The following is a 26,155-nucleotide window of genomic DNA, read 5'->3' as shown; positions in this document are numbered from 1 at the left end:
ACGGGAAAGTGTTGCTGTCGTAATAGGATTTTTTTCCTACATACTGCAGGAGTCAACGTTCTCCCATTCTGGCTACTGAAAGGGTTGCGCATGCGCACATTGAGGTTCGTTGTTGGTTTCTGAGGAGGGACTCTCCTCTACTCACCTCAGCTCCGTAGTTACACATAACCTGGTGTTAGTAACACGGTACCATCAAGGAGACGAGGCGACCAGCGAAAAGCCAAGCATATCCAGAGGTCAGGTTTTCTGCGCCGTGTTCATAAGGGAGATAGATACGACTGAGCTGCGTGGTTTTTGTCCGTGTTTGTGCCACGCTTCGTTTTGTAACGGTTTAAGCTAGCAGGCTAACTTAGCTAACAGTTACACACGCACACACAAAAAAAGAGTGGATTCACAAATATTAATTTGCTGCGATTGTTTATGAAACGGGATGAAACATGGTATAAATCTATCCACATTTAAGTTGCTATGCAGTTTAATACGGTGTAGGTTTTGCTGAACGTTGCGCTATGTGATTATGGTTACATGAGCGATAGCGCCTTAAGCTAGCTAGCCTGTTACAGCTTTCTCTCGATTTACATCGACATTGTTTTGCTGCCTTGCTGAGTTAAATCCAGGTTTCATCTTTGGAAGAGGGGGAAGACGCTTTAACGTCACTTTACTTTGAATAGGCGATGGGAGATCATATAATCGATTACCATTCAGTACCTTCGACCAAATCTCCGATTAAAATACATTCATTTCACGTCTGTTTCTGGTTCAAAGAGAGACAGCGTAAGATTTTAGGTACATTTTACTTAATTTATACAAATGTATTATTCTTAAATACATCTGATGGTGGGGCTTTTGTTTGTAATATTGAATGATCTAATATTCCATTGATTAGATGTTAGATTATTGGCAGATTAGGGATAATTTCAGTCATGAGTGCAAATCTAAAATATATATATATATATATATATATATATATATATATATATATATATATATATATATATATATATATCCGTCTATTATGCCATTCAAAACTGTATTATGACATCTCCATGTAACATATAGTCATGAAATGTTCAGACAATTTTGTCTTGCTCAAATGTTATTCATTACGATATTAATACCTAAACAGTTTGATGTGTTTAAAAAGGGGAAGAGTAAAACTGATATAGTTGGTTTTATAAGGTCTGTACATTAAGAGATCAACAAAGTGCCGACCCAGATCCTTGAAGCATTTATTCAGGGGCAAATAAAAATGGAGCCCAAGCTTGTCTTTGCCATGTTGACGTCACACACAGTGACGTCGCGCCAACGCTAAGCATTTGCAGCGATGAAGAGGATACTAATAGTGATTTTTTTGTGTGTGTGTTTGTAGGTGTAGGAGCGTCTTCGGGGTGAAAAGGAGTGGCGATGTTGAACCCGAGCAACGGCGACCCAGGCCACGTCGTGGTGAATTATGTCGAGGAGTACTTGGACCTGGTGGAGTCTCTGCCTTTCGACTTGCAGAGGAGCGTGTCCCTCATGAGGGAAATAGATGCAAAGTATCAAGGTGAAGAACCTCAAGGAAGTGAATTGTTCAGGCTTGTTTTTGCACATTTAAAAGACATGGTAACAAACATTCTAAAATATACTTTACTAAGAGTGTTTTAAGTAATTTATCAAACTGACACACAAAAAAAAATTTGTTTCAACTTTCTGTCACAGTAACATTTTAGCATGAACTGAGTGAGTCTACATGAAATTACAAGCGTGTATCTAAATTGTGCAAATTAAAAAGTTTCTATACCTGACAATGCTCCTCTATGACAATCAACATGCAGGAAGCATGTTGGTTTTGTGTGATTTCATTTTCTCATCTGTTCTTTTTGTCTTTTTCCCAGATGCGCTCAAGGAGCTCGACGATGCGTATGAACGCTACCGCCGAGAGTTGGACTCGCTTCAGCGGCGCAAGCTGCAGTTATCCATCCAGAGGGCGCTGATCCGCAGTCAGGAGCTTGGAGACGAAAAGATCCAGATTGCTGGTCAAATGGTACGTTTAGAGAAGAGCTTCAGTTGTTGGGAGGCGGCAACTCTGGAAAATTCCCAAACCTGGCCGTGTTCAGCTGATAAAGACAGAGGAGAGCCTGCATGTCAGCGTGGTGCTAATCTGCTCCAGGGTGTCGTTTTTATCATCTAGAAACTATAAAAAAAGAGGAAAGCTTGGGAACGCCGTTCTTCATCCTGACTCAAAAGACAATTTCTAATAGCTCGCCAAAACAACCAGTTTTTACAAATTAAATGTACATTAAAATGAGGCTACATTAGTGTCACATTTTGCAGAATTTCTGCTGATACATATAAAGTTGTAAATATAAACTTATTTATTGTAAGTGTTAAGATTTTCTTTGAACCTGCCTGCAACATTTAGAGTACTGAGATTTTATGCTCCGATGAGCTCATAAATAATGCACACAGAAAAAATAGGTGACTTATTTTAAGCATGTGTATTTAATTATTAATTAGATTTAAGAAATTAAACTCCTTCGACTGAAAAGTTTGAAATATTACAATCCGAGTTAATTTGAAGTTTGTACTTCAATTTTTTGAAAATTGACAAACAAAAAATTTTTTTCAAAAATGTACATCCATATTTGTTGTGGGATGATTCGATCCACATTCGATCAATTTAATCGCCTTGTGAATTTCTCTGGGGTGCTGAGACATTTTTATGGGCATTTTTCTCTTGTGTAAAAAGGTTCATATTCACACTAACATAAAGGTTAAAGCAATAGTTTATTGAAGTAAACATGATGTAGGATCATTTGGAAACTTGTGACACCAATTGCAACCTTTACTAATGCCAAGTCTTTCAATGTGTTGCCAGTAAAGACGTTGCCCACTGCAGACACACTTATAATAAACTATCCTTGTTTAATTGAGCAAAACATTGCTCCATCATGACATAAAAAAAAAAAGATTTCATACAACTTAAAGATTTGTGTGTTTCATTTAGTTGAACATTTTTAACGCGCTCGTCGTTTCAGGTGGAGTTGGTGGAGAACCGAACCCGACAAATGGAGTGGCATTCTGAGCTTCTCCTCTCCTCCCAAGAAGTGCAAGAGAGTCACATTACGACGACGACGCCTATGACCACCGCTTCTGTGTCGCTGATGTCGGCCTCTTCGGCGACAGTCACTCCGGGCAAATCCGGCCACCACGACAAGAAACGAGACGAGGTCACCCCGGGTTCGGTTGGCGGAGACAAAGTGGGAGGGAAGCGCTCCAGGCGTCAGAAGAACGGAGAAAACCGCGAGTGCTACGGGGGTCTGGATCAGTCCGAGGAAGTGGGCGCACCTCGGGAAAAGAGGCCCAAAACGTCTTCCAAGAAGAAGAAACGATCTAAAGGGAAGTCGGAGAGGGAAGTGTCGCCTCCTGACCTGCCCATTGATCCAGACGAGCCGACGTACTGCTTGTGTGAGCAGGTCTCCTACGGAGAGATGATCGGCTGCGACAACGACGAATGTCCCATAGAGTGGTTTCATTTCTCCTGCGTTGGGCTCCATCACAAGCCCAAAGGCAAGTGGTACTGCCCCAAGTGTCGGGGAGAGAATGAAAAGACCATGGACAAAGCCCTGGAGAGGGCCAAAAAGGAGAGAGCTTATAACAGGTAGCTCGCTTTGCTTGGCCCAGTGAACTCTGAATAAAAGCTACAATTTTATGTCTTTGTTTTCATTTAACACTTATGAAGTATTGTACTGATGAATAGGGTAATTTAAAAAGTTATTTTTGTAGCCGCTGCAGAGCTGAGGAACAAGATGCACCTCCGACTGGCTTCTCGCGATTGTAAAAACATTAATAGTAAGATGTGTGCATGTTTTAGGATCTGCTCCGCACTCGCATCGCTTTTTGTTCCCATCGTACATGAAACCCAAGTTCAAGTATATCTGCTCATTAAACAAATAAAACATTTCTAAACTAATAACCTATGGTGTCTGGTATAACAGCTGTCTCAGAGCTTGGTTTGTAGTTCAGCTAGCTGTAAGTTGTAGTTTATCGAAGTAAACGTGTTTGTGTATGTATGTGTGTATGTATCCTTTGTTTAACCAGGTACAATTCATTGAGATTAAAAATCTCTTTTTCAAGTGAGACAAGTAAATGATTACGATTCTTAACTACAGATATCAAAATCCAGTATGAATAATAAAAGGAAACAAAAAATTAAAGAGGAAACAGTCTTCAAGTAAGAGATACAACTTGAATACAATTCTATATTAGTCAAAGTATTTATCATTCAGTCTTGGCTGCTGGTTAACTAAATACCAAGGCCTTTCCAGTCTTTCACGGCTTGTAAAATATGATGTTAAATGTTTTGGATGTTATTTCGAAGGAATGGTTGAGTGAGGGTCCAATTTTTCCTCAGAAAAAGAAACAGACTGCTAAGTGCAGCATGCTTTCAGAATCAGTCTACTCAACAGGACTCATTTTGATGTAATCACAGCTGGTCTTTTGTGTTAAATCTGCACCACTTTTGCACAACTAGACTAAAATTTGTCTTCATTCTTTTCCAAAATAGCTCAAGCTCATATGGATAGCATATGTGATCAGTTTAGAATCATGGATTTAGGTCTGGACTTTGACTGGGCCATTTTAACATGAACGTTTAATCTGAATCATCAGAACTGATTAATTTACCTTTATTCTGCCCTTGTCTTAGTGTTCCCCTGTTTTAACTGAATTCCTCAACCTTTACCATCTTCCTGCACCATCAGTATAGTGTATTCAGTGATGTGTCGTATTTGTGTTTTGCATGTAGGTCAATAAATCATTTTGGCCTTATGACTGGTTTGCCTTTACCTGTTTGTTGCACCTCCCTCATTAGCTTAATGCAATGATCATTTCTAACATAAAACTATACATTTCATTGTGTAGTGCGTAATTTGGACAGCTCTCAAACTATCACATACAGTGAATTGAAAGAGTCACTTCAAACGCATAACTGTAGAATTGTGAAAAAATTTTGCCAAAGTTGGGCAAAACAATATTTAACATGTAAAGAAAGGTTAGCGTGAATACTAAATATGTGGCCTAGTTATCTAAGGCAGAACAGGCATATGAAATTTTAAGGACTTTTCAATTCTGTTCTACCTCAACTTAAAATTTATTACAAAACTAGAATGCCATGGTTCTTAGAATAATATCATTATGAGTAAAAAACAAAAAAAGCTCAAACATTCCCTGTTAAGGATGACTTTGTTTATTTACAAGAACTGGAAAAAGTGACATGTGGGACAACCAGTGCAAAATCTGTACATAATTTCAGTTGCAGGTTTCTTTATATACACGAGAACGCAACAGGATTGTGAATACACCATGTCATGCATGTAACAGTTCACAACACAGCAAAGGATGTGGAGTAGAGACGTTTGGTTTAGCTGTAGCAGGTGATGCTCAGGCTGCTCATTATTCCATTGCATTGTGAAAACTGACTAAACCAATCAGGTGCACAACAGAGAAGAACCAATGACCTAAATGATGCACCCTTGTAGACTTTTACCATAACAAGTCATGGGAAGTTATTAAAGCAAATAAGAACACACCATTTTTTTTTTCTTGTTTAGCTTAGTGGCCCGTTTCCCCTGGTTGACTAGAAAAGAGGGAACCAATAAAAAGAAACTCTCTCTCTGGGCCAAAAGAAAAAGAAATCACTTGGTGGGGAAGTTGAGGGTAAAGTGCATAAAAGCGTTAAAGTAAAAGATGGGAGCCAAAAGGTTAAAAAATTCAGTTACTCCACTACAACTTGCGGCACACACAGCTTAACGATGGAGCGAGCAGCTGTTGGGATTGTCAGGTCAACTGTCCCTCCAGCTTTGTTCAACAATAGCCGACACGCGCTTCTCGTATTCCCGCTTGTTCTCCTGGTACAGCTGGGCTGCTTGGCTGTTGGCAGGACTGTTGGGGTTTGGTTCGTCAAGCAGAGACTGGAGGGGCAAAAACAGTATGTTACAAATTTCTTAGTTTGAGTTGATCTTTTTTCTGCAGCTGTTTACTTAAAACCTCGCATTTTTATGTTTCCAGGAATATTTAATTCAAGTAACAGTTTCGTTAAGCCATAGAGCAAGCACAAAGAAAAAGAGACTTTTGGGCAAAAAAAAATTAAAAATTAAACAGACATTGAATGTTGCATTCACAGCTTTCAAGTTAGTTTCTGCAAGTTTCGGTTTGGATCGCAGTATCTGTCAGCTAATATATTCAGTGTCATGAGTTCACACCATTTTAAGGCCTTTAGAAATGAAGTTTTAGCATTGTGAAAAATCTAAATGTATTTAAAAAGATGAAGTTAACTGATTTTTTCCAACTGAAGTTTTTCCAGTCATAGAATGAGAATCAATGATATTACCTTTTTTTTTTTCAATATAAAGTAAGCTTCAAAAGAGGTATTGAGAACAGGATTAGTGGTTTGCTCTTTCCTATAATGAAGTAACAGGTGGCTTAATTTATTTTTTATTATTTTAATTGCTTTAACATACAATAAGCCAATTCAGAAACTGAATTAGTTTGAAGGTTTCCAGAACTGGCCAATCATTCTCCAAACAAGGCAAAATATTGATGATAGAACCAAGTATCGAACATCATATCAATTCAAGATGCATCTAAAAAAAGAATAAAGAAAAGCTGGTTTTACTCCTGAACTTTTAGAAATGTTGCCATAAGAGCAACCGGATTATTTTTGTTGATTTTGACATTTTAAAACATTTTACACACTCGGGTTGTAGTCCAGTTGTTTGTCCTTTCTTTGAACATAAAGGGTGAGAAGACTACATCTATGTCTGTGCTTTGTTATGATGATATTTCTTACCTGGATGGAAGTAAGTATAGAGGACACATCATAAGTAGGACTCCATCGGTTCTGTAGAATGTCTAAACATATACTGCCATCTGCATAGACTGTGGACAACAACACGTTGAGAAACAGCCCACAACAATCACTAATGAACTAATGTGACCACAGGTTACAATCCTCCTACCGTTTGGATGAAACATCTTTGAGACAAATCGTACTGTGGGTGGTTTGTTGGGATATTCTTCTGTGAATTCTACAATTAATTTAAATGTACCTGAGAGAAAACGGAAAAATATAAATGTGGAAGGATGAAGGAAACAGAATAAGCTGTGACCCGACATATTAATTATAAAGAATAAAAGTTAGACATTACAACAACCTAAAAGTTACAAATAATATTGAACTGTCACTTTTCAAACAATCGATCTACATCAGTGAAAAATGAAAAACAGAAATTGTATCAGGAACTGCATTTCAAGTTTGCACCCATTAAACCTTGAAATTCATTCTCGACTGAAAATCAACACCAGATTCTTACCATCTTCAAAGGGAGTTCCCTCAGGTCTGTAAAAATAAAATAAATGCACATCTTTTCCTTTGTTTTACATTTTAAAACTGAAATTTTCTGGCTCAGTACATTTTACATTCTTACCCAAAGATGACTGCATTCCACACCATTATGTTGTTTTCAGAAGGGGCACCACTGACACCAGCTGGAGGATCTTCTTGTAGCCTTTCAATCAAAAAAGGAAAAGTATGGTTGGACCCCATTTCTTTAAGGCAAACATCAAGAATCAAGATTTGACCATTCATTTCTATTTCTATTTCTAACATGCTTTACTTGCTCTTTAAATAATTTTTTTTTCCAAATCTATATATTATGTCAGTAAAATACAAATGTGCCTTTTCATTTCAACAAATAAAAACATAAATTGATGGTAACGATGGCTGAATCAGTCCCCCAATTATAGCTCAAGTAATTTACCTACTGGCCAAATGTGGAAATTTACAAAAGATAATTTCCCATACTGAATTGCCATCAGCATTGCAGGTAGCGAGACTCCTTCCATCAGATAGCTAAAACCGGTTTTAGCCATTTTAGCTTTGGATGCACAAGGTTCATCCAACTTTTGCTGTTTTAAATACCAAACGTGTCATTTCACTGCAACAAACTTGACCTCACTGCAACAAACTTGACCTTTTGCATGAGTAAACAAAACATTGCAAGTAAACAACCAAAACAATAAATAGGTAGACATTTTATATCAAAATGTAATACATTCTTGAAATTTAGTTTTTGTTTTTGTTGTGATTTTGGGTTGAAACTTTATAGGTTGCAATAAGGTGTTGAGACTATTTGAGACAAAAAACCCCAAAACTAACGTTCTTCCAAAGAACCCTGAAATGAACAGACTATCTAGATATGTGTTCTTGGACGCAGTGAAACTTGTTTAAATTCATAAACAACTCTTTTCGTGGACAAAATGTCCCAGTACAGTCAGAACAGCAACTCTCTTAGCTTCTCCCTTCACAGAATGCAGTCACCGCTTGTTCGTGACTTCCTTCGTTACTAAAGTCAATCTTCAGGGAACTGCGGGATTGTATGGTCACCTCACATTGCGGAACGTATTCGGCGTAAATACGGCAATGAAAATAATACTTAAATGAACTTTAATAAACTGTCACTACACGGCTACAAAACAAACGAATTTGTTAACAACTACGCTATTTGAATTTATTGCTAAGAAGAGGAAATGTTTAATCGGACGTTAGTTTTCAAAAAAAGTGTCCATCTGGTTATTTCTGTCGGGCATTTAAATAGTGGCTAGTTAAGGCTTAGCCAGCAGTTACAAACTGTAACAGTAAACCGAGTCGGCTAACCTGCTAGCACTGCTCGCTTTTCCGGCGTTTCTCGTTCTTTATTATTTAACCGTACTTACCTAAGTCACATAGGCTTTTAAAAACAGAATTTAACCCAAAGCTAACTGTACTAAAGACGCAATAAACCAAGAAGCTCAAATTGGCCGTTTATTGTAAAATATTATTGCTAGCGCTAACAAGCTGACGTAAGCTAGGCTAACGTTAGCTGTTTTGAAAAAAAAAACGGCTAACCCAGCGTTATTTCAGACCGTGAACTCACCGTTTAAAATCTCTCATAAGTCTTCGTCTGGCCGGAGTGGACATGTTTTAGCCTATGAAATTCTTACTGGTTGCTGAACTATACAAACGTGGGCCTTTTCCCTTTTAAACTAAATTAATATATTATACTTATGGTTATTTTTGAAAAGGACGGCTCGTAGACTTGGCACCGCTACCGACGTTTTACGTCGTTCTCCTAAAAACCCTGACTCCCCACTTAGCCCAGATAGATTTAAAGGGCCATACCACCTTTATGGGAGGAGGGCAAGTGCAAAATGTAAACTAGTTGTAAGCCGTATGTATCCTTTCAATGTAAATTCATATTAAATATAATAAAAAACATATATCTAATCACTGTTAATACGGATTTCACACAGGATATGTGTTATGGAAAGCTATTTTAAATAATTTCCATCTATACCCCCGCCATTATGGTTGATGCCATCTGCTGTCAGGAGGCGTGGCCACAGAAGCGTGACGTTAGTGCAGCGCAGTGAAGATGACGTTCGCTCCCACTGGCAGATTATGGTGTGTCCCTACACGTGAACTTATTGATTAGCTGATGTTTCACATGTGAATCAGAATTTCAGTTCATGAGCTGGCCAGGACCAGAACAGTCATTATATTTTTTTAACCATTTAAATATCGATCATTGTGCTCTGGGCAAAAAACTGGAATGCTTATAACGAAAAATTAATCAATACAATACTCAGTTGGTATTTGAATAGTAAAGATTAAGTACCAGGAAACGTTTTTTTTTTTTGTGGGTGTATTATGACCTCAGTACATTGTGACATAGTCTGGGCAAGTATTTTGCCCAAAATCCTTTACAAAATGTTGGTCTTTTAAAAAGTTTTATGTATTTATATTATTTTCCAGAAGAGTTTAAAACAAAACACATATATACAAAGTATTCCCAGGTTTTTCAAACAAAAATCCATACCAATCTCACTTGAACAACTATTTACTAAAAACATTTTTAGGACAAGAAAACTGAACTGGAAGGATCAGGCGAAATAAACCTGTGCCGACAGAAAAACACACTGAAAAAAGTCCAGTTATGCTTGTGCTATAAATTTACATTTGTGGTATTTCTTAGGCTTCACCCATTTCAGTTCATTATTTCCTCTACTCTAAATGTTGGTGCTTTATTGCATCAAACTAAACCTAATTAATCTCATCTAAAAAATAAATTGGGGAAGAAAACATGAAAGTTTGCAAAACTCTTTAATTCTGTATTAATGTACAATTAATGTATTTAAACTGGTTTAGGTAACATCAACTTGAAACAAATCTATCTGTAGTGTTGACGGTGCTTCATCATGGATCCTTTAGTTTTATGAAGGCCATCGGCAACATAAACAAACATGGGCTGAACCGTTTAGGTGTTTGACAAAAAAAGATAATTATGATTAATTCACGTGTCCATATACGTCCTCTTTACAAAAAAATAAAAATAATACAAAAAACACAACAAACATAAACATGACCACTCAGTGGCTTCAAGGCAGATGAATGCTTAAAATCAATCTACATTCTTGTCACTTTAGCATCCATGGTAAAGAAGCATGGTGCTGTAGAGGGTATGGTCATACATCTGCTCTGCTTTGACAGACTTCTGATGCTCCACCTGGCTGCCAGCACTGCTACTGAGCTCACTCTGGATGTGCTGACCAAGGAGCATTCCTGCTGTTGGGCAACTTGAGGAAAAATCCCCGCAGTGTCTCTCACCTGCCTCTGTAAACAAAAACAGTTATCAAAAAAAATAAAAACAAAACAAAAAGCAAATACACATCGATTAAACCTGTTCATTACATATGATGCCAGTGAAATCTGGACCGATTTTGTTTTGCACAACTTTAAAACAAAATAAGTGTTCGGGTGCAGGCAACCAGTTATAAAATTCGACTAGTAAGTGAACCAGTTTCAAAGTACTAAATACACAAAATATGATCAATAAGTTGCAAAATACACCCAAGATTCTGACGCAACTCGACAAGCTTTGACCAGAGACTTTGGTAAAAGTGGGTCATGTTCACATGGTCAGTCTTTGCTTTGCATGTTTAGAATTAGAGAAAATGCATAATGTGTCATTTTGTTCTTATATTTAAAATCAATCTTTTGTAAATGATTTAAAAAAATACAATGAATGACTCAAAGCATGAAAAAAACAAAGGGAAACACCATCATGTTTATAAAAACCATCCACATTTAATGGTTTCACACAGTCAAGTACAAAGCTAAACCTGCCAAGTACAAAGAACTGCATTTTCAAAATACACTCACCTCTTTCATATAAAAGTATGAACAGAAAACACCACCAACATGGAGAACAGCAGACAATAGTGAAAGAAAAAAACTTTTCATCTATAAAAAGGAGAGAAACAATGGATATGATTTTTTTTAAAACTTGAACAAAATCTCAGGTTGTAAGGCTTTTTGAAAACCATGCAATCTTCCTCGAGATGCTTTAAAACAACTGTAAAACAAGGTGACTAAATTTGATAATTACATAAGATATTCTGTGACATAATGACACACACAAATAAGCCCTGCTGACTGAATAAAAACACTTAATATACAGTATATAGTATTTAAACCAGATCAGAAACAACTAGAGGGATCAAGCCCAAGTAGCATTTGAAAAGCTACCAACTACAAAAGGCAGGAGGATTATTTATCTTTAAAAGCTACATTCATGTTGGGATATGCTCTGGCTGAAATTCTAAAATAGTTTAGGTTAGTGTATAATATCATGAGGGACTGCTTTATCAATAATTCACATGTCTAACAGTGACCGAGCAATAAATTCATCTTATTGTACTTAGAAATTTTGTAAATGAAAATAAATTAAATGTAAATCTGCATTTCCCCTTAAGCTGTTGTGTGAGTAAACACAAGATTCATCACCCTTTAAAGGTCAAATGTGTCAATCCAAGAACAGATGCTGAAATTCCCAAAATTTACTTGAGAAAAAAAACAAAAAAAAACTCAATGTATCTGAGACATACTACTCTTCTAGAGGGACACAAATACTTCCATAAAATTGTGCAAAACAAAATCAGACTATAAATATAAACCTAAAGAATTACATGTGGGTAAACTAGAGAGAAATATAAATTCATAAGATGTACAACTAGAAAAAAAAAGTTATATTCATCCTAATTTTATCAGTTACATAGATAAGTATGAAACATTCCACACACACACTTCCTCACATCTTTCCAATTTAAATCATTCTCTTGTGTGCGAACCACAGAACAGGTAGATCTGATAATACAAACAATTTATATTAGTGGACCAGTACACACACACGCACACCCCCACACACAGCTCCCTCTACAGGTAGGCATAAGAGTTAGTGCAACGACATGGAGTCTGCATTGACGCCACAGTGATGACCTCCAGCTCTTTAGCAGCAGGGCTCGACTCGTCCTGCGGCCCCTGGTTCACACACTGATCCACCGGCCATGGCCCCTGAGGCGGGGCAAACCCATTCAGCCCAAATGCAAAGCTTCCAGGCCCACCTGAGGTTACAGCTGGTGCCATCTCCATGTTCATGCTCTCCATCTGGACTTCCCCGGGGCCACCTAGTGGCCCGCTCCCATTCTGCGGTACAGCTCCCGTGGACAGTCCTAGGAACAGACAGAATCACTTTTTAGAAATTACATCTTAACTAATTTTGTTCTTCAGAAATTATATTAATTAACTTTCTCTCCCTTTTTAGGGACGTCATACTGATTCATTTACTATTCATATGGTGTTACAATTCAAAAAATTGATTTGCAAAATTTTTGATTTTGCAAATCAAAAATCATAAAACAAATAGAATGTGACTTATTGCATAAAAAAAGGTCTCGCAGGTGGTTTTGATTAAAAACATCACGGTTATCACATGGCTTTACAATGTTGTTCTGTGGTTATTTATCCATTTGATTTTGAAACTGTGGTGCTACATTTTGAGCTTACAATGCAGCAGTGTCCAAACTTTATCATAATAAATAAAAGTGATTTTTTAAATTGTTTTTATTAAAAACAGACAACAAAATATAGGGTTTTCTTCCTGCACAACAAACTACCTATGCAAAATATTAGTGAAACCAATGAAGTTGTCATTTTGTGATGAAGGAATTTGTAAATCATTAAAGATAGAAAAAAGTGCTTTTGAGTACAATTCAAAAATGAAAACAGATCTTCTGTTTTAATGTTTTAATATCTGGAAAAAACAACAACAAATTCTTCAGTCATAAAAAAAAAAAAAAAAAAGAAAATAAATATATATATATATATATATATTGGCATCAGCTACCTGTACTGCAAGACAGATATGTACCGTTCTAGAATTATTGTCTGGAGCCACACAAAGTTAATCGGACCCCATCGGGCGCCGGGCCATACTTTGAACACCAGTGGTTTAATAGAAGACATTCACGCAATGCTAGCAAGCCTTTTTTGCAGTAGTGAAAACTTACTTCCTCTATAATTTTTGGGAGAACTGAATTGTAAATTGTTTGGGGATTTCTGCAGATTAAATTTTTACCACATAATGCCCAGTGGTCTTGGTAATAACGCACATTAATATTTATATATTTCTGAAAAGGTAATCCAAAACAACAGAAACATTAGTTAAGTGATCTCACCATTGGGTCTGGACTTTTTCAATGGGTTTGCCTCAATGCCTTCAAAGGACCTCTTCCTGTTGGGCACACCATTCAAGAAGCTGCGTCCCTGGATGGTGGCGTGAGCATGGCCCCCGTTTTGGGTCACACCGTTCAAAAAAGCCCCATTAAGGGACTGCGCCATGTTTTGCTGTAGGTTCTGGGCATTGGCGAGCATTTGAGCACACTCCTGGAATCCCTGTGCGTGGGCCAGGTCAGCAGCCGTCAGCCCATTGGCATTCCTCATGCTGCACAACGGGAAGAGGGGGTGTCAGAAGCACTCACTGCACGTTTGAGTTACACAAATAAAAACAAAAACACATAAGACAACATGAGACAAGCCCAAGCGCACGCATACATACCCGCACGCACACCAACAGACAGCATTTCAGCAAATATTCACACAGACATTCATAGATGTGGAAAATTGGCCTGTTCTGCTCTTGCCTGTCTCATACTGTTCGTCATCTTCATGAGAGATGACGACTGATCCTCTTTGGATCAACTCTACATAGAAGTTCGTTCATTTCCCAGTTTCCACAGAACTAGGGAAACGTATCTGCTGCCAAAGGACATGATTAGGACAACTGGAGACATTTTTATGCTCAGTTTGTGTCTCCAAGGCGAATGAGGGGACTGAAGACTATGAACACACGCGTCAAATCAGTCACCGTTTCAAAAGCAGAACATTTCTGGAGACAGGCTTCAAGACATAAAAGTCTTGTCAAGGAACTGAATTAAATTCCATTTTCTTGTTTCAGACGATGATTATGATCATGTTCAAGAGGCTCCACATCCAGATTCCTATGAAGCGCTCCCAACAAGAAAAGCTGTGAAAGCAAAGGATTCTTCAAAGACGATCAAGACTCGGGAAAAGTCTACAGATCACTCATAAGGATAATTTCCTTCGACAAGTCTCTCCACTGGAGGGAGGAAGGGAAAAAAAAATCAAGATAAAAGTTCAATCATCAAGCATGAAGGATTCTGACATCTTCTCTGCGGCTGAGGAAGTCTAATTTAAAACCTCTTAAGACAAGAGAACAAGGGAACAACAAGAGTCATACCTGTATATTCATAATTTAAATTACTCTCTGCGTGCTGTAAGCAGTTGTGTTAATCATGTCCAGCTGCAGCAGAAATACAGGAATTTTATGAGTGCAATAATGAATGGACAAACAGTGCTGTGCCAGAAATGTCCTCCAATTTTCAGACAAAAGATTTGTGCCCCTAGAGTATGGAAGCAATGTAAACAATAACACCTAAGGCATAATTTGTGTCCTTTTTTTGGGAGGCTTCAGAAAAAAATTATTTTGCCCACAGCTATTAAAAGGAAAACAACTCGTGCAGTGCATCTATTCTAAATAAAATTAGCATTAGCATAATTTCAGTTTAATAATTAGGATTTCTTTGCTCTGTTTGAGAAAATAAAACAATAGCACACTTGTTCTGTGCCTACATATCATAAAGCAGGTTCTCTGAGCAAATAAATCACTCTGTTAAAAAAATCAGAACTATATCTACCTCCATCCCATTATTATTATTATTTAAAATGCAAATGCGCTTCAGGAAAACATTACAAACAATGCTAGTGACGTATAACTTGTGTAAGCTGACTAATAATATTTACATTGGCTTCCATACGAAGCAGAATTTAAAGCACAGTTACTGTTCCGTCATTCATTTCTGATCAGAAATAACTCATTCTCTGCATTCTTATCTAAACATTAGTGCAAAATGAAACAGTTCAAAAGCTAGTGCACATGATAAAACATTTTGTAATGAATTCAAGATTTAACAAAAAAAAAAATCACAAAAACTTGCTGCACATTACCCGTCCCCATTTAAAATTAACGCTTCCCAGAGAATATCGGATTTATCCAAGAAATACTCGGGTAGATGGACCAGTCTCACACCAGGAATACAAACCCTCTACTGACGTCCACTACTGCTTTAAGGCACTCTATCCTGTAATGCGCAGTTAAATTTAACTATAAACATAAGTGGCATCATCTTTTAAAATGGCCACTCTTTTCTTTAAGTATTTGTCATTGCGAGCAACAATACAAGTCAAACATCTCAGTAGGGATTCCTGTTCTGGCAAATTAGGGAACCAGCTTGTAGCGCTCATTATAAATCCAGTCTCAAATCAGGTATTTTTTATCAGAATATAAATAATTCCTATTTAATACACTGTAATAAATACAAATTAATTAGCATTTGTCACAATGTTTTAAAAACATGCAACCCAAAGAGTATCTGAAAAGCTTTAAGTATTTACATTTAGGAAAATATACGTCAGGAATTTCTAGTATGAGAAATTTCATATTCTTTTCCATGTTAGACGTTGCAGTTTTATGTCCAACATTAACGTGATCTTTAATGCCCTTCAAACTAAATTTAGGTATAACCCTTTTGGTTTAAATTGGTATTCCTTTAGTGAGACCTCACACACCAATAATCCAGATTTGGATTAGATTTTTTTTTTTTTTTAGTAAAAGGGAAGCGTTAATTCTTTGTAAATGCCTGGTATGCTTTGCTTTTCAGTCCTAAGCACACAGTATGCATCTTCGCTAACTATTGTCTAACCTCCCAGAGGCAGCCTACGGTCATGCTACATCTTGACATGGGACTCACGTGATTAAACCTGTCCATATAAAGGACTCTTATGGTTAGTTCAAAAACAAATTATAAAAATCAAAAACAAAAAAACTGTCTAAATACAGGAACAATTATGGATAAATAAGCAAAGCATGCAGGTCTAAAAAAAAACAACAACTTTAGTTTTGATTCATTAAAAAAACCTAGCATTAAAACCAATCACCGCAAGAAATACCTCAACAGTTTGCCAGTGTGTAGATAGGAAGCGATAGTGAGAACACTCAATGCCACAACAGTGCGGCTATCCCAGGGAACGGGGCAGACTCAGCAGTGTCTATTCTCCCCCTTTCAAGGATTACTTGAAAAAACCAAGTCATTTCCAATTCAATGGCTGCAAAACATTAAGATGTATGGTTCTGTTTTTGTTAACATTATAGCAAACGTTTTTCTTCTGTAACTTATTGTCACTTTCATAAAGGAAAAGGTGACAAAGATTAGACGTCAAAACAGACTATGATATTATATAGGGTTAATACTGAGACAAACAAAAGAAAACATTTCTGTGTATAAAGGAAGACATCTGGTACAGTGAAATGACAGTGAATAACCATAGCAACAGGATGATGTTAGCATTAAACAGGTCAGTACATGATGCTCATCTCACTCAGCTGCTCTAAACTCGTCACTGGCAGCCTCTCAGCACTGTCCTGCCTGCAGCTAGCTCATTACTGAACCAACCCCAATACTCTGAGGCTCATGACAAATGCAAACTATGACTCTGATCACGTTTTAATCCAATCCGAGTTAGGAGTTCTGGCAGTGACACAAATGCGTTTTTGCAATCGAAATTTCTGCGAAGAGACTGCACGTCGTTTCCAACATGTTAAGTGGAGCGATCCAACAAATATTATAAGTTTCAAGAGCTTTATTGACTTTTAGCAAAATCTTTTAGCTGAAAAGCTGAAAAAGAGTCCACCTGAAATCGCTTCAAGTTTTATATATATATATATTTTTAAAAAAGCAGCAAAAAATGTGTATTGTCTTGTTTAAGTTGTGGTTCCCTCCAACAAAAAATGATGCTGCAGTCATGCCACCATTTTCTAAAACTTGAAAAACGTTGAGGTAAGTCAGCAAGCGGGAGTGAATGGATCCACCCACAGAGGGAAGGTTTCAGGTGGAAGGTTTTTTTTGACGAAGAAATCCTTGACAATCAGGAGGTACAAGGGTGGACAAAAGAAGATGAATTGTTAATGTTGCCTTAATTTATAGAGGCAAAATCTGCCTGAGGAAACTATCATGGTATCCTTTTTGTGGTTTGGAAGAGCTTGAAACTATTTGACCCAAGAAGAAAAGGTGAAGGGCTGCCATGTGTTCTGGCTCTGTCATGCCAACACTGAAGTATCTTGGTATGATCTAAATCTGGCTCTGGCATAGTCACATTTCTGCCCAGCAACACAGCAGAATGAAGAGTGGGATGAAGTGTAATTTCTTCCATCGGTTCAGGAACAAAGTTATGGTCGTTTTATTGGTCAGCATGAAGGTAATAATTAAAAGTGGTTCAAAGTTTATGAGGTTGAAATGTTGGACCTCTGGCAGTGGAGCTGTGAGAACCTCTGGGTAACTCAGGGTGAGCGGAGAAGCTAGAGTGAAACATCTTTCCAAGGGAAGTTCAGGAATTATGAAGATTTACTAACATGTGACATGATTATTGGTGTTCCAGTCATCAAGATGCAAAACATTTGTTTCACTGCCAAAATCTTTGTTCAGGATTGAAGGGATTTTATTGACATTATCAAGTTGTTCCAGCTTGTCTTATGCATTCAGATTTTCATGATTTATTGTGCTACAATACAAGTTATGTGATATACATTTATAAAATAAGTCTAAAAATGTTTTTAAACATCACAAAGCTTCCAAAGTGCTTAAAATAAAAGCCGATTATGTAGTAAGAATGTACTTCCTGCTTAATTTCTTTGTTTCTAAAGGCTTTATCTTCGCAGCAGTGCCCCCTACAGTTCAACGTTGAGATGAATGACTTATCTGCTCTTCACTGCACAAACTACTTATATTAACATAGCATAATTAAGTATCTTTCTTTTTAATTAAATTTCAAAAACAAAAGGATTTGGTGAAGTTAAGGTTACATGTGTAGGACTTTGTCCAATATATACAGGAAGTGAGTAGACAAAATCTTAATTATATTCAACTCTTACTTCGTCTAAGAAACTTATTATAAAGCCTGCCAAGTCCAAAGACAAAATCTCTTCGTCAGGAAAATATTGCAGAAAACTAAATTTGTAGATATTCTAACAAGATATATTAGGTTCATTAAAGGATTGGCCATGTTTTTGTTGTGGCTCTTTTAGTTTTACCATAGCAACGGTTTTATTAAAATATATTGCATTTAAAATCTTAAGCATAAAATTACAGCCCTTACAGCAGCTCAGCATCACCCATTAGGTGTTGTTTGGAAAAATCCTCACTACTGAATTCATGGTGGAGGAATCTTACAAATTTCAACATGGTGTCTTAATAAAAATCTAATCAATTTAATTATTTGTATTTTCTTTTCCTCCAACATCAAAAGACTGAGTTTGTGAACACTCTTTACCACGGAAAACAATGAATCATTTATTGATATATATATATATAAAAAGGTGAATTGTTTCTTCTTGTGAATTCACAAGTCTAATGGTTGGTTGCAGGCTTTGGAGATTAATAAGCACATGAAGAGAAAAAATTGAGACCAAAGGTTGTTAACTCAGGAATCTAGAACAATGTCAAGTGTTGCAATAAAACACAAAGGCCCGAGTTTCAGTGGTCTTTTTAAAGTGTGTGAACGCCTCTCTGGCTGGCACAATGGAGACAAACTGAATGTGTTAATCCTCGTACTGGAGGAAGCCTCAGTCTGGTGCATGCAAGATTTGTGTTTGTGTGATGCAATAAATTGCTTTTTTAAATAAATTGCTGTTGGATCAACATCAGGGTGCAACTAATTGACAGCTTTCTGGTGTTAAACCAAAACAAAAGCTATGGTCAAGTTCCTTGAAGTATTTGCTGACTGATAAATATTTAAATAAGCATTTTCATAGACGTTTATGCAGAGTATCAATAAAAGACTTGAAATAAAGATTTTTTTCAAAATGTTCATCTTGACATAAAAATGTATTGGTTTACAAAAAATTTTATTAACATGTAAATGATGTTTAATAATATGCTGAGATCTTTCTAGCTCTCAAACAGAAAGTTTTTTAAGGATATCGGCTAAACAGACCCATTTTTGACGTTTCATGTCTGACTTCTTAACAGAACTACATTAAATAAAGTTGTTGAGTGTTTCCAGTTTTTAAATCTCATTTAAAAAATGATTTGTCACGAGCCTCATTCCCCGCTTGTGTGCTGTAGTATTCCTCCCAGTTTTCCCCCACTACAATCTTCAATCATAAATAAAAATAATAATAAAACAGAAGACAGACTTCATAATAGACTGAACTAAATATCTGTGATCTGCAAGGGAAAAAAGAATAACATTTTAATCATAAATAAAACTCATCAACTGATGACCAAATGCACATAACACTCGGCTGAAAACATTTGAACACATGTACATTTATCTGGCTAAAATAATCTAAGCAACCAGGCGGGTTTAGAGTAACTGGAACATGGAAAATTAAGCATTGGAGAAAAAGGTAAATCTCAATCAGTTTGGTCATATGTCAATGTAAATAAATGTATTATATTTTAGGTTTCAAAAGCTTTCAAAAAATAAAAATAATAATAAAAATAAAAACACCTGTATGTGTACAACCTTCTAACAAAAGATTTTTTTCCATAACTTATATTTCTTATCTGTACTCAAAAAAGGAGGAACAAAAGACTCAACATGATACAATTATATTGATGTTAAGGTTATTTCTGGCCTCTTTGCAGCACATCTCCAGTAACAGCCAATTTTCTTCTCTGGAGTGTTTTCTTATATTTGATGCATTATTAAAGAAGCTCAGCAATATTAGACCTCTAAAGGTGCATAAGCAGAACCGTTCCCTCTGTAAACCCCCTGGTAGCTCCAAGTTATCATACTGCAATGTCTCTTCAAAGCAAAAAAAAAAAAAAAAAAAAAAAAGCAAAACATTTGTTGCAGAAAATGAAAGAGCAGGTCAAAAAAAAACACTTCAGAAGAAGAAAGGAAGAGGAAACAAATGGGATGCATCCATCAAAAGAACTGAGCACAGATGAAAATATTTAATGTCATCCATTATGTTTTTAAAGGAATGCAGACAGACTTGCTACTAAAGCTAAAGCAGTTATCAAAATCTGGCTAAGTGACAAGAAACACATTTTCCTTGCAGCAGTTTAATTTCAAGACATTAAAATGCTGTAAACCTGTTTTTTTTCTTCTTTTTAAAAAACTTTTATTGTAACTGGATAAAATAATTTAATTGCTTCCCTGCAGGTCTTTGATTTAAATGCAGGAAGAAGAAAAAAAAACTAGGTGTGCATTTTTCTTCATTCTTCGGCTACATCAATCACTAAATGTTTCCAATGAATGGAACCGTCTTGGCACAAGTTGTGAAGACAATCAGCGTTATCTTTTTTTTTCTTCTTTCCTTTCAACACATAACAATGACAGTCTTTGTGTTTCTAAGCACTTGAAGGAAGTTAACCAGCGGCTCAATTAACTTTATCTCTGCAATTTCATCTTGTGCAACAAAAAGCCTGCAATGATTTAAGAAAGTAGGAGTAAAAGTGCTTGAAAGAAAAGAATGTGCATTTGGTCATCCAGTCAAAGTTGTGTATGTAAGACACGAGAAAAACAATGTTAAATAAAACCACACTAATTTAACAAATGTCATGCAACATAATCTAAGAGATAATCAACAGTTTATCAACCTTTACATTAAGTTGTCCTTTTCTTTGTGCAATGATTGCGCTGCAATTATAAATCCTTCATTAAGATCAAAGGTGCAGGTGAAACTTAATATTTTACTTTTACTTGCATTTATTTCCCAAGATTCAAAAGATGTTTTTTCTTCTTTAAGCATTTAAAAATGCAGTTTTTAAACTTTACTGATTGTATTAGTCTATGTTAGTTAATATTAATATTACACAAAGGACAACTTAATGCCAATTGTTATAAACAACAATTTTAAGGAATAACAAAATACATCACATTTCCAAGGGAGCAACATTAGCTCTATGTTAATGAGCAACAAATCTGATGATCAATTGAAGATGACAAAGATTTTAAAAATCTCAGACTGAAGCAATATTTCAACTCTTCATCAAATGTAAAGATGTGCTGTTTACTACTGTGTAATAAATCTTCAGCACATCTTAGAAAGACTTTCACCACAGTCTAATTTCACTAACTGATACTGAACTCACTGTAGCAGAACAAAGTGGTATTTTAGAGCTTTAAAAATTTATCTTTTTACAAAAAAAGATATTGCTGTGTTACACATTCAATATCAAATAGATTTAACATCTAGAGAGATTCTCACTTTCAGCCAAGTGTGGCATTTCAAATGCAATTTGTTGGCAAAGCCTTTACTCAAATATGTAGATTCTTTCATTTATCCAGAACTAATGCAAAAATGTAACCTTCCAAATGTTGCCATCTTGAATTTAAATGTAATGGTGATCCCTTGGAAAGGTGCAACTGAAATGTTGGATATTAAAGAGGAAAAGAAATGTGGACGAGACTGATGTCAGGACTTACTCAGCTTTCGCTCCCTGAATCAAGAGAGCATTGATGCAATCCAGACTGCCCGCTCGAGCAGCCTTGTGGATGGGCGTCTCGCCCACATAGTCCTAAAAAATGACAGGAGAAGCTCCATTAGAAGAGATCAGACTCTGGACAATTAATGGTATCCAGTAGGTTTATTTTTAAGGGCTAAAAAAATGAATTTCTGACTAAATATTAGATGATTGCCTATTTTAAAAGCAACAGAGGCTTGAGTGATATGTATGTTGCGCAGCAAACTGAAGCTTCACTACCTGAACAGGCCTGACAAATTACCTGAATAACGGCAGCAGGTTATGATTCCAGTATTGCAGATTATTTGGGTCTGATGTAGCAGTTCCAACCTACTTGTTTTGGGGGGGTTACCCCTAAATACTGCACATCTAAAATCACTTTTATTCTAGTTTAATAATTAAAATCTGACCATGAAAGAAAAACGTGTTGAAGATCTCTTGAGAGAGCTAGTAGTTTGATTTCAAAATTAAACAAATTAAAAGATTATACCCTACTTCAGCACATGCTCCTTCCTTTAATTTTTCATTTCATAAAAAAGTAGATCAACAACGCGAGTGGTGGGACTCTCCAGCACATTGATTATGATTCAGAAGGCTAGCATGTGATTATAAATTGATTATGTAGCAATCGAAAAATTTCTTTCAGTTTCACACATCGTGAACATGGCATGGATCTTGTTCACCGGTTTATTTTTTGCTTTGCATGCGATATCCCCCACAACCTGTCTGGTAGCCGCAATGACACACTTTGGCGGGAGTCCCGCCTTCTGCATTTCTCAAATTAGGATATCAAAAAATATTATGATAGTGATTTTTAGAACATCCATTTCTTACCGCCTCCAACGACGAACTGAGAAAAATTTGACTAATTGGTAGGTGGATCTCTATCTGTTCTGTACATGCTTTCTGGAGTCCTCCTTCTACACATCTGAGAACATGTTCCAAAAACGATAGCAGAGCTGCGTCTGAACTTTTCACCCAGACATCAACACCGCCCACACACATTTACAGTTACATTTGTCAGCCTGCGAATGGAGGAAGGGAAACAGACTCTTTTAGAGGGCTTGCCACTAACCACAATGCAATGTAGGCCACACTCTTGATACTTTTCCATTCTGCTTCCCAGTAGCAGTCAGCTGAAACAAACACCTTAAATTCAAACTCTTAGAAGATTGATTCAGCAAAAATGCGGAGGAATTTCAAGGGCTAAAGAGATCAGCGAGCTGCATGATGACGACAATATGTTATGTCATTGTGACCTACTAATCCAATCTCTTCTCAGTAGTGCGGCAGACCATAAAATGTAGCCTGAGTGCATAAAAATCCCACAGAGAGCAGAGGAACAAAGCAAAACACAAAAGTGCCCGATAGGAATTTGTGTTGCAGAAAGTGTGACAAACACTCATTCATGTTAATATAGGTCAAGTGTGGAGTAAGTAGACATTCTTCCAAGGCAATGATCCCCAAGTTGGGATTATCCTCTCTGATGGGATCATCTAAGATCTACTCTCTTTTCATTCACTTCATTTCTCCTATTGGCTATTCTCTGGGGCTACTTTGCAAAATAGAGTTTCAGGAAATGAGAGCTGGAAATGTGCACCGAGCAAACTGCAAATCTACGTATACATGGTGTGGGATGTGTGCATCTGGCGTCATACCTGTCTGTTAATATCTGCACCAGCTTGAAGTAGCCATAGCAAACACTCAGGGTGGCCCCCGAAGGCAGCGATGTGAGTGGGCGTCTGTGCAAACCTGGAGGTGACGGAGTTCACGCCGCAGCCCACTTGAACCAGACGCATCACACACTCCAGCTGTGTATAGAAAAGAAGGTTAGCTTGCACGGAGAAACCTCGGCACTGCTTTCTAAGACACTGGGCAGGTGTGGACAAGTGTGGTACTGTCTATGGAGCCCAGATGGATTTGGGCATGCAGCCAGGCCCTGTCGTTTCTGCAGAAAGACTCTTGGAAATGCAAATCTGAGCACAAATCCGTGACTAAATGTACAGAAATTAGCGATATAGCATTACAACTATCCTTAAAAGATGCTTTAATGTGTTGCGTATGTTCTACTTAATACCTTCTACATCAATGAAATGAAAAGTGCTTCATAATGTGGATAATGTTCAGTGAAAGTTAGTCATTGACGGTCATGTTAGCTAACTGTAATGTTTTCCACAATACGTCGTGCAACGCGCGGCTGTTTAGGTTTTCCCGCCTCGTCTTTATTTATTTAACAAATACAAACTGTACACAAAATGCAAAACATTTCAGGAAATGAAATCAGCTGGGAAAGCGTTAGCTAGTGAGCAGTATTTTTTTTATTTCCCTGCTCCGATTAACGACGGCTTCGTTCAATTCAAACACCAGGAAATGGCCGAGAGACGTGAGCCTCACGTCGCTTTTTTTTTTTACAGAGAGCCACTCAATCAAACCGTTTGCTCGTCTCTACCTTTCCGAAGTGAGCGGCCCAGTGTATGGGCGTCCAGCCGTAGAAAGTGTCCTCAACCGCGAGGTCCGCGGGGTTTGAGGTGCACTGAAGGAGCGAGCACAAGGCACCGACGTCTCCATCTCTGCAAGCCCGGTGGAGAGGGAAGCGGCTGTTCAGCACCTCCTCGCTCGAGAATCCAGACTCCACTCCCAGAGACATGGCAACAAAACGGGGGTACAGGAAAGAAGAAAAAGAAAAAGAAAAGAAAAGTGACTGACGGTCGCCAGCTAATTCAGAGAAAACGGAGAAATTTCTAGCTATTGTTTGATGGCGTGAGCTGCCGGGATGCCTGCCTGAGCACACGCGCCACCCTGACGACAGTGTTTCTGCCTGACAACACAAAGAGCTCGACACCCGCCGGAGTGAAACCTGAGAAGCCCGGAGAGAGCTGCAAACTCCGGACTGGATTTCTGCTCACACGCTTCCACTGGAGCGGCTTAGTTCTTGTATGCTTGGCGCTCTGGGGCTCCTGGGCAAGCCCCTTCATTTGAGTATGAATATAAATTTGAATATAAAAGCAACTGGGAAAATAAAATCCTATTAACGATCATTTACGTCTGAAAAAAATAGAATATTTATATCTTCTGGAACACATTTGAAAAAGCTGTTTACAAATTCATTACACTGAGTGAAAGATTAACTATATGTCTAGCGATGTTGACTATTATGGCCTAAATATAGTAAAAACAAATAATTCAGTGTCTCAGAAAATAGTTAAACATTGGACTTGTATTCTGTCCTTATCAGCTAATTAATTAAGTCATGTGCAAAGGTGTCAATCCAACCATTTTCTAACACCATTGTCCCTGGTGGGGTCGAGAGGCGTGCTGGTGCCTATCTCAAGCTAATGTTCTGGGCGAGAGGCGGGGTACGAGTCGCCAGTCTGTTACAGGGCAACACAGAGACAGACAGGACAAATAACCATGCACACACACACTCACACCTATGAGAATTTAGGACCACGCATGCATGGAGAACATGCAAACTCCGTGCAGAAAGACCCCAGGCCGGGAATCAAACCCATGACCTTGTTGCTGCAAGGCAACAGTGCTACCACCTGCGTCATTGTGCCACTAAAATGTTCTCAGTGTATCAGAAGTCACAGTTACTTAAAACGATTTTTCCAGTGCAAATATCTTAATATTTAAGATATTACATTTTATAATATATTGGAACTAAGTCATTGAAGGTAACTTTTTCAGCAAGATATGTGAGCTTTTTTCTGTAAGTAACTCATAAAACTCATGATTTATTTTGTAAGTGTTAGTTTCACTAGCAGATTATTTTACTTACAAGATATTTTTCTCAAGTTACAAGCGACTTGTAACCAGTTCTACCAGTTCACTGGTAGAAGTGGTTTCACTAGTTCTATCAGTGGAACTAATTTTTCATCAATATTAATGAACTATTGACTTAAAACAAGCTCCAGAATTTTTCTGAAATGTCACTTGCAAGTTAGTTTGATCTTATTTCAAGTGTACTTAGATATTTGCACAAGTAACTAGATACAATGCAATACAACACTCACTGACACTTTCCACAAGGCCACAAAAGATCATGGCTAAAGGACCTGATGTTTTTTTAAGGAGCAATTCAATTTTATTTTGTCATCAGTGGGTATTTCTTTGCAAGTCTTATGCATTCAGGCTAATATATGATGGTTTTCAAAAAAGTTTGCATAATCCCTAAAGACTTTCAATC

At 37.2% G+C, this 26,155-nt stretch overlaps 3 protein-coding genes across 3 annotated transcripts; 1 reads left to right on the top strand and 2 right to left on the bottom strand.

Annotated features, from left to right (window-relative positions):
- The first annotated feature begins 103 nt into the window (after window positions 1-103).
- ing1 (inhibitor of growth family, member 1) lies at window positions 104-4,812 on the top strand. Its single transcript, XM_055032430.1, has 4 exons — window positions 104-236; window positions 1,370-1,543; window positions 1,875-2,023; window positions 3,018-4,812. Exons 2-4 carry the CDS (start codon window positions 1,405-1,407, stop codon window positions 3,642-3,644), a joined length of 915 nt encoding a protein of 304 aa, XP_054888405.1. The 5' UTR covers window positions 104-236; window positions 1,370-1,404; the 3' UTR covers window positions 3,645-4,812.
- Window positions 4,813-5,211: 399 nt separating this feature from the next.
- On the bottom strand, window positions 5,212-9,161 carry ube2al (ubiquitin conjugating enzyme E2 A, like). Its single transcript, XM_055032431.1, has 6 exons — window positions 8,955-9,161; window positions 7,467-7,547; window positions 7,353-7,378; window positions 6,999-7,088; window positions 6,830-6,918; window positions 5,212-5,951 (listed from the first exon to the last, which is right to left on the bottom strand). The coding sequence occupies exons 1-6, from the start codon at window positions 8,996-8,998 to the stop codon at window positions 5,823-5,825; spliced, it is 459 nt and encodes a 152-aa protein (XP_054888406.1). The 5' UTR covers window positions 8,999-9,161; the 3' UTR covers window positions 5,212-5,822.
- Window positions 9,162-10,163: 1,002 nt separating this feature from the next.
- ankrd10b (ankyrin repeat domain 10b) lies at window positions 10,164-24,853 on the bottom strand. Its single transcript, XM_055031691.1, has 6 exons — window positions 24,416-24,853; window positions 23,625-23,777; window positions 21,929-22,020; window positions 13,594-13,859; window positions 12,481-12,588; window positions 10,164-10,690 (listed from the first exon to the last, which is right to left on the bottom strand). Exons 1-6 carry the CDS (start codon window positions 24,611-24,613, stop codon window positions 10,500-10,502), a joined length of 1,008 nt encoding a protein of 335 aa, XP_054887666.1. The 5' UTR covers window positions 24,614-24,853; the 3' UTR covers window positions 10,164-10,499.
- Window positions 24,854-26,155: the final 1,302 nt, after the last annotated feature.

The sequence above is a fragment of the Poeciliopsis prolifica genome, unplaced genomic scaffold (genome assembly GCF_027474105.1).
Source record: "Poeciliopsis prolifica strain line A6 unplaced genomic scaffold, Auburn_PproV2 SCAFFOLD007, whole genome shotgun sequence".
Lineage (NCBI taxonomy): Eukaryota > Metazoa > Chordata > Actinopteri > Cyprinodontiformes > Poeciliidae > Poeciliopsis > Poeciliopsis prolifica.
Note: the sequence above shows the minus strand (reverse complement) of the source record. Positions and strands in the feature narration are given on the sequence as shown.

Coding starts and splice junctions, on each gene's coding strand:
- ankrd10b (XM_055031691.1), bottom strand. CDS start 24,613: ATGTCTCTGGGAGTGGAGTCTGGATTCTCGAGCGAGGAGGTGCTGAAC. Junction 22,021..23,624: donor GTGCAGATATTAACAGACAG/GTATGACGCCAG, acceptor GTCATTTTTTAG/GACTATGTGGGCGAGACGCC. Junction 10,691..12,480: donor GGCACCAGCTGTAACCTCAG/GTGGGCCTGGAA, acceptor TTTTGTTTACAG/AGGCAGGTGAGAGACACTGC.
- ube2al (XM_055032431.1), bottom strand. CDS start 8,998: ATGTCCACTCCGGCCAGACGAAGACTTATGAGAGATTTTAAACG. Junction 7,379..7,466: donor TGGAATGCAGTCATCTTTGG/GTAAGAATGTAA, acceptor TTATTTTTACAG/ACCTGAGGGAACTCCCTTTG. Junction 5,952..6,829: donor CTATACTTACTTCCATCCAG/GTAAGAAATATC, acceptor TTGCCCCTCCAG/TCTCTGCTTGACGAACCAAA.
- ing1 (XM_055032430.1), top strand. CDS start 1,405: ATGTTGAACCCGAGCAACGGCGACCCAGGCCACGTCGTGGTGAATTAT. Junction 1,544..1,874: donor AATAGATGCAAAGTATCAAG/GTGAAGAACCTC, acceptor TCTTTTTCCCAG/ATGCGCTCAAGGAGCTCGAC. Junction 2,024..3,017: donor TCCAGATTGCTGGTCAAATG/GTACGTTTAGAG, acceptor TCGTCGTTTCAG/GTGGAGTTGGTGGAGAACCG.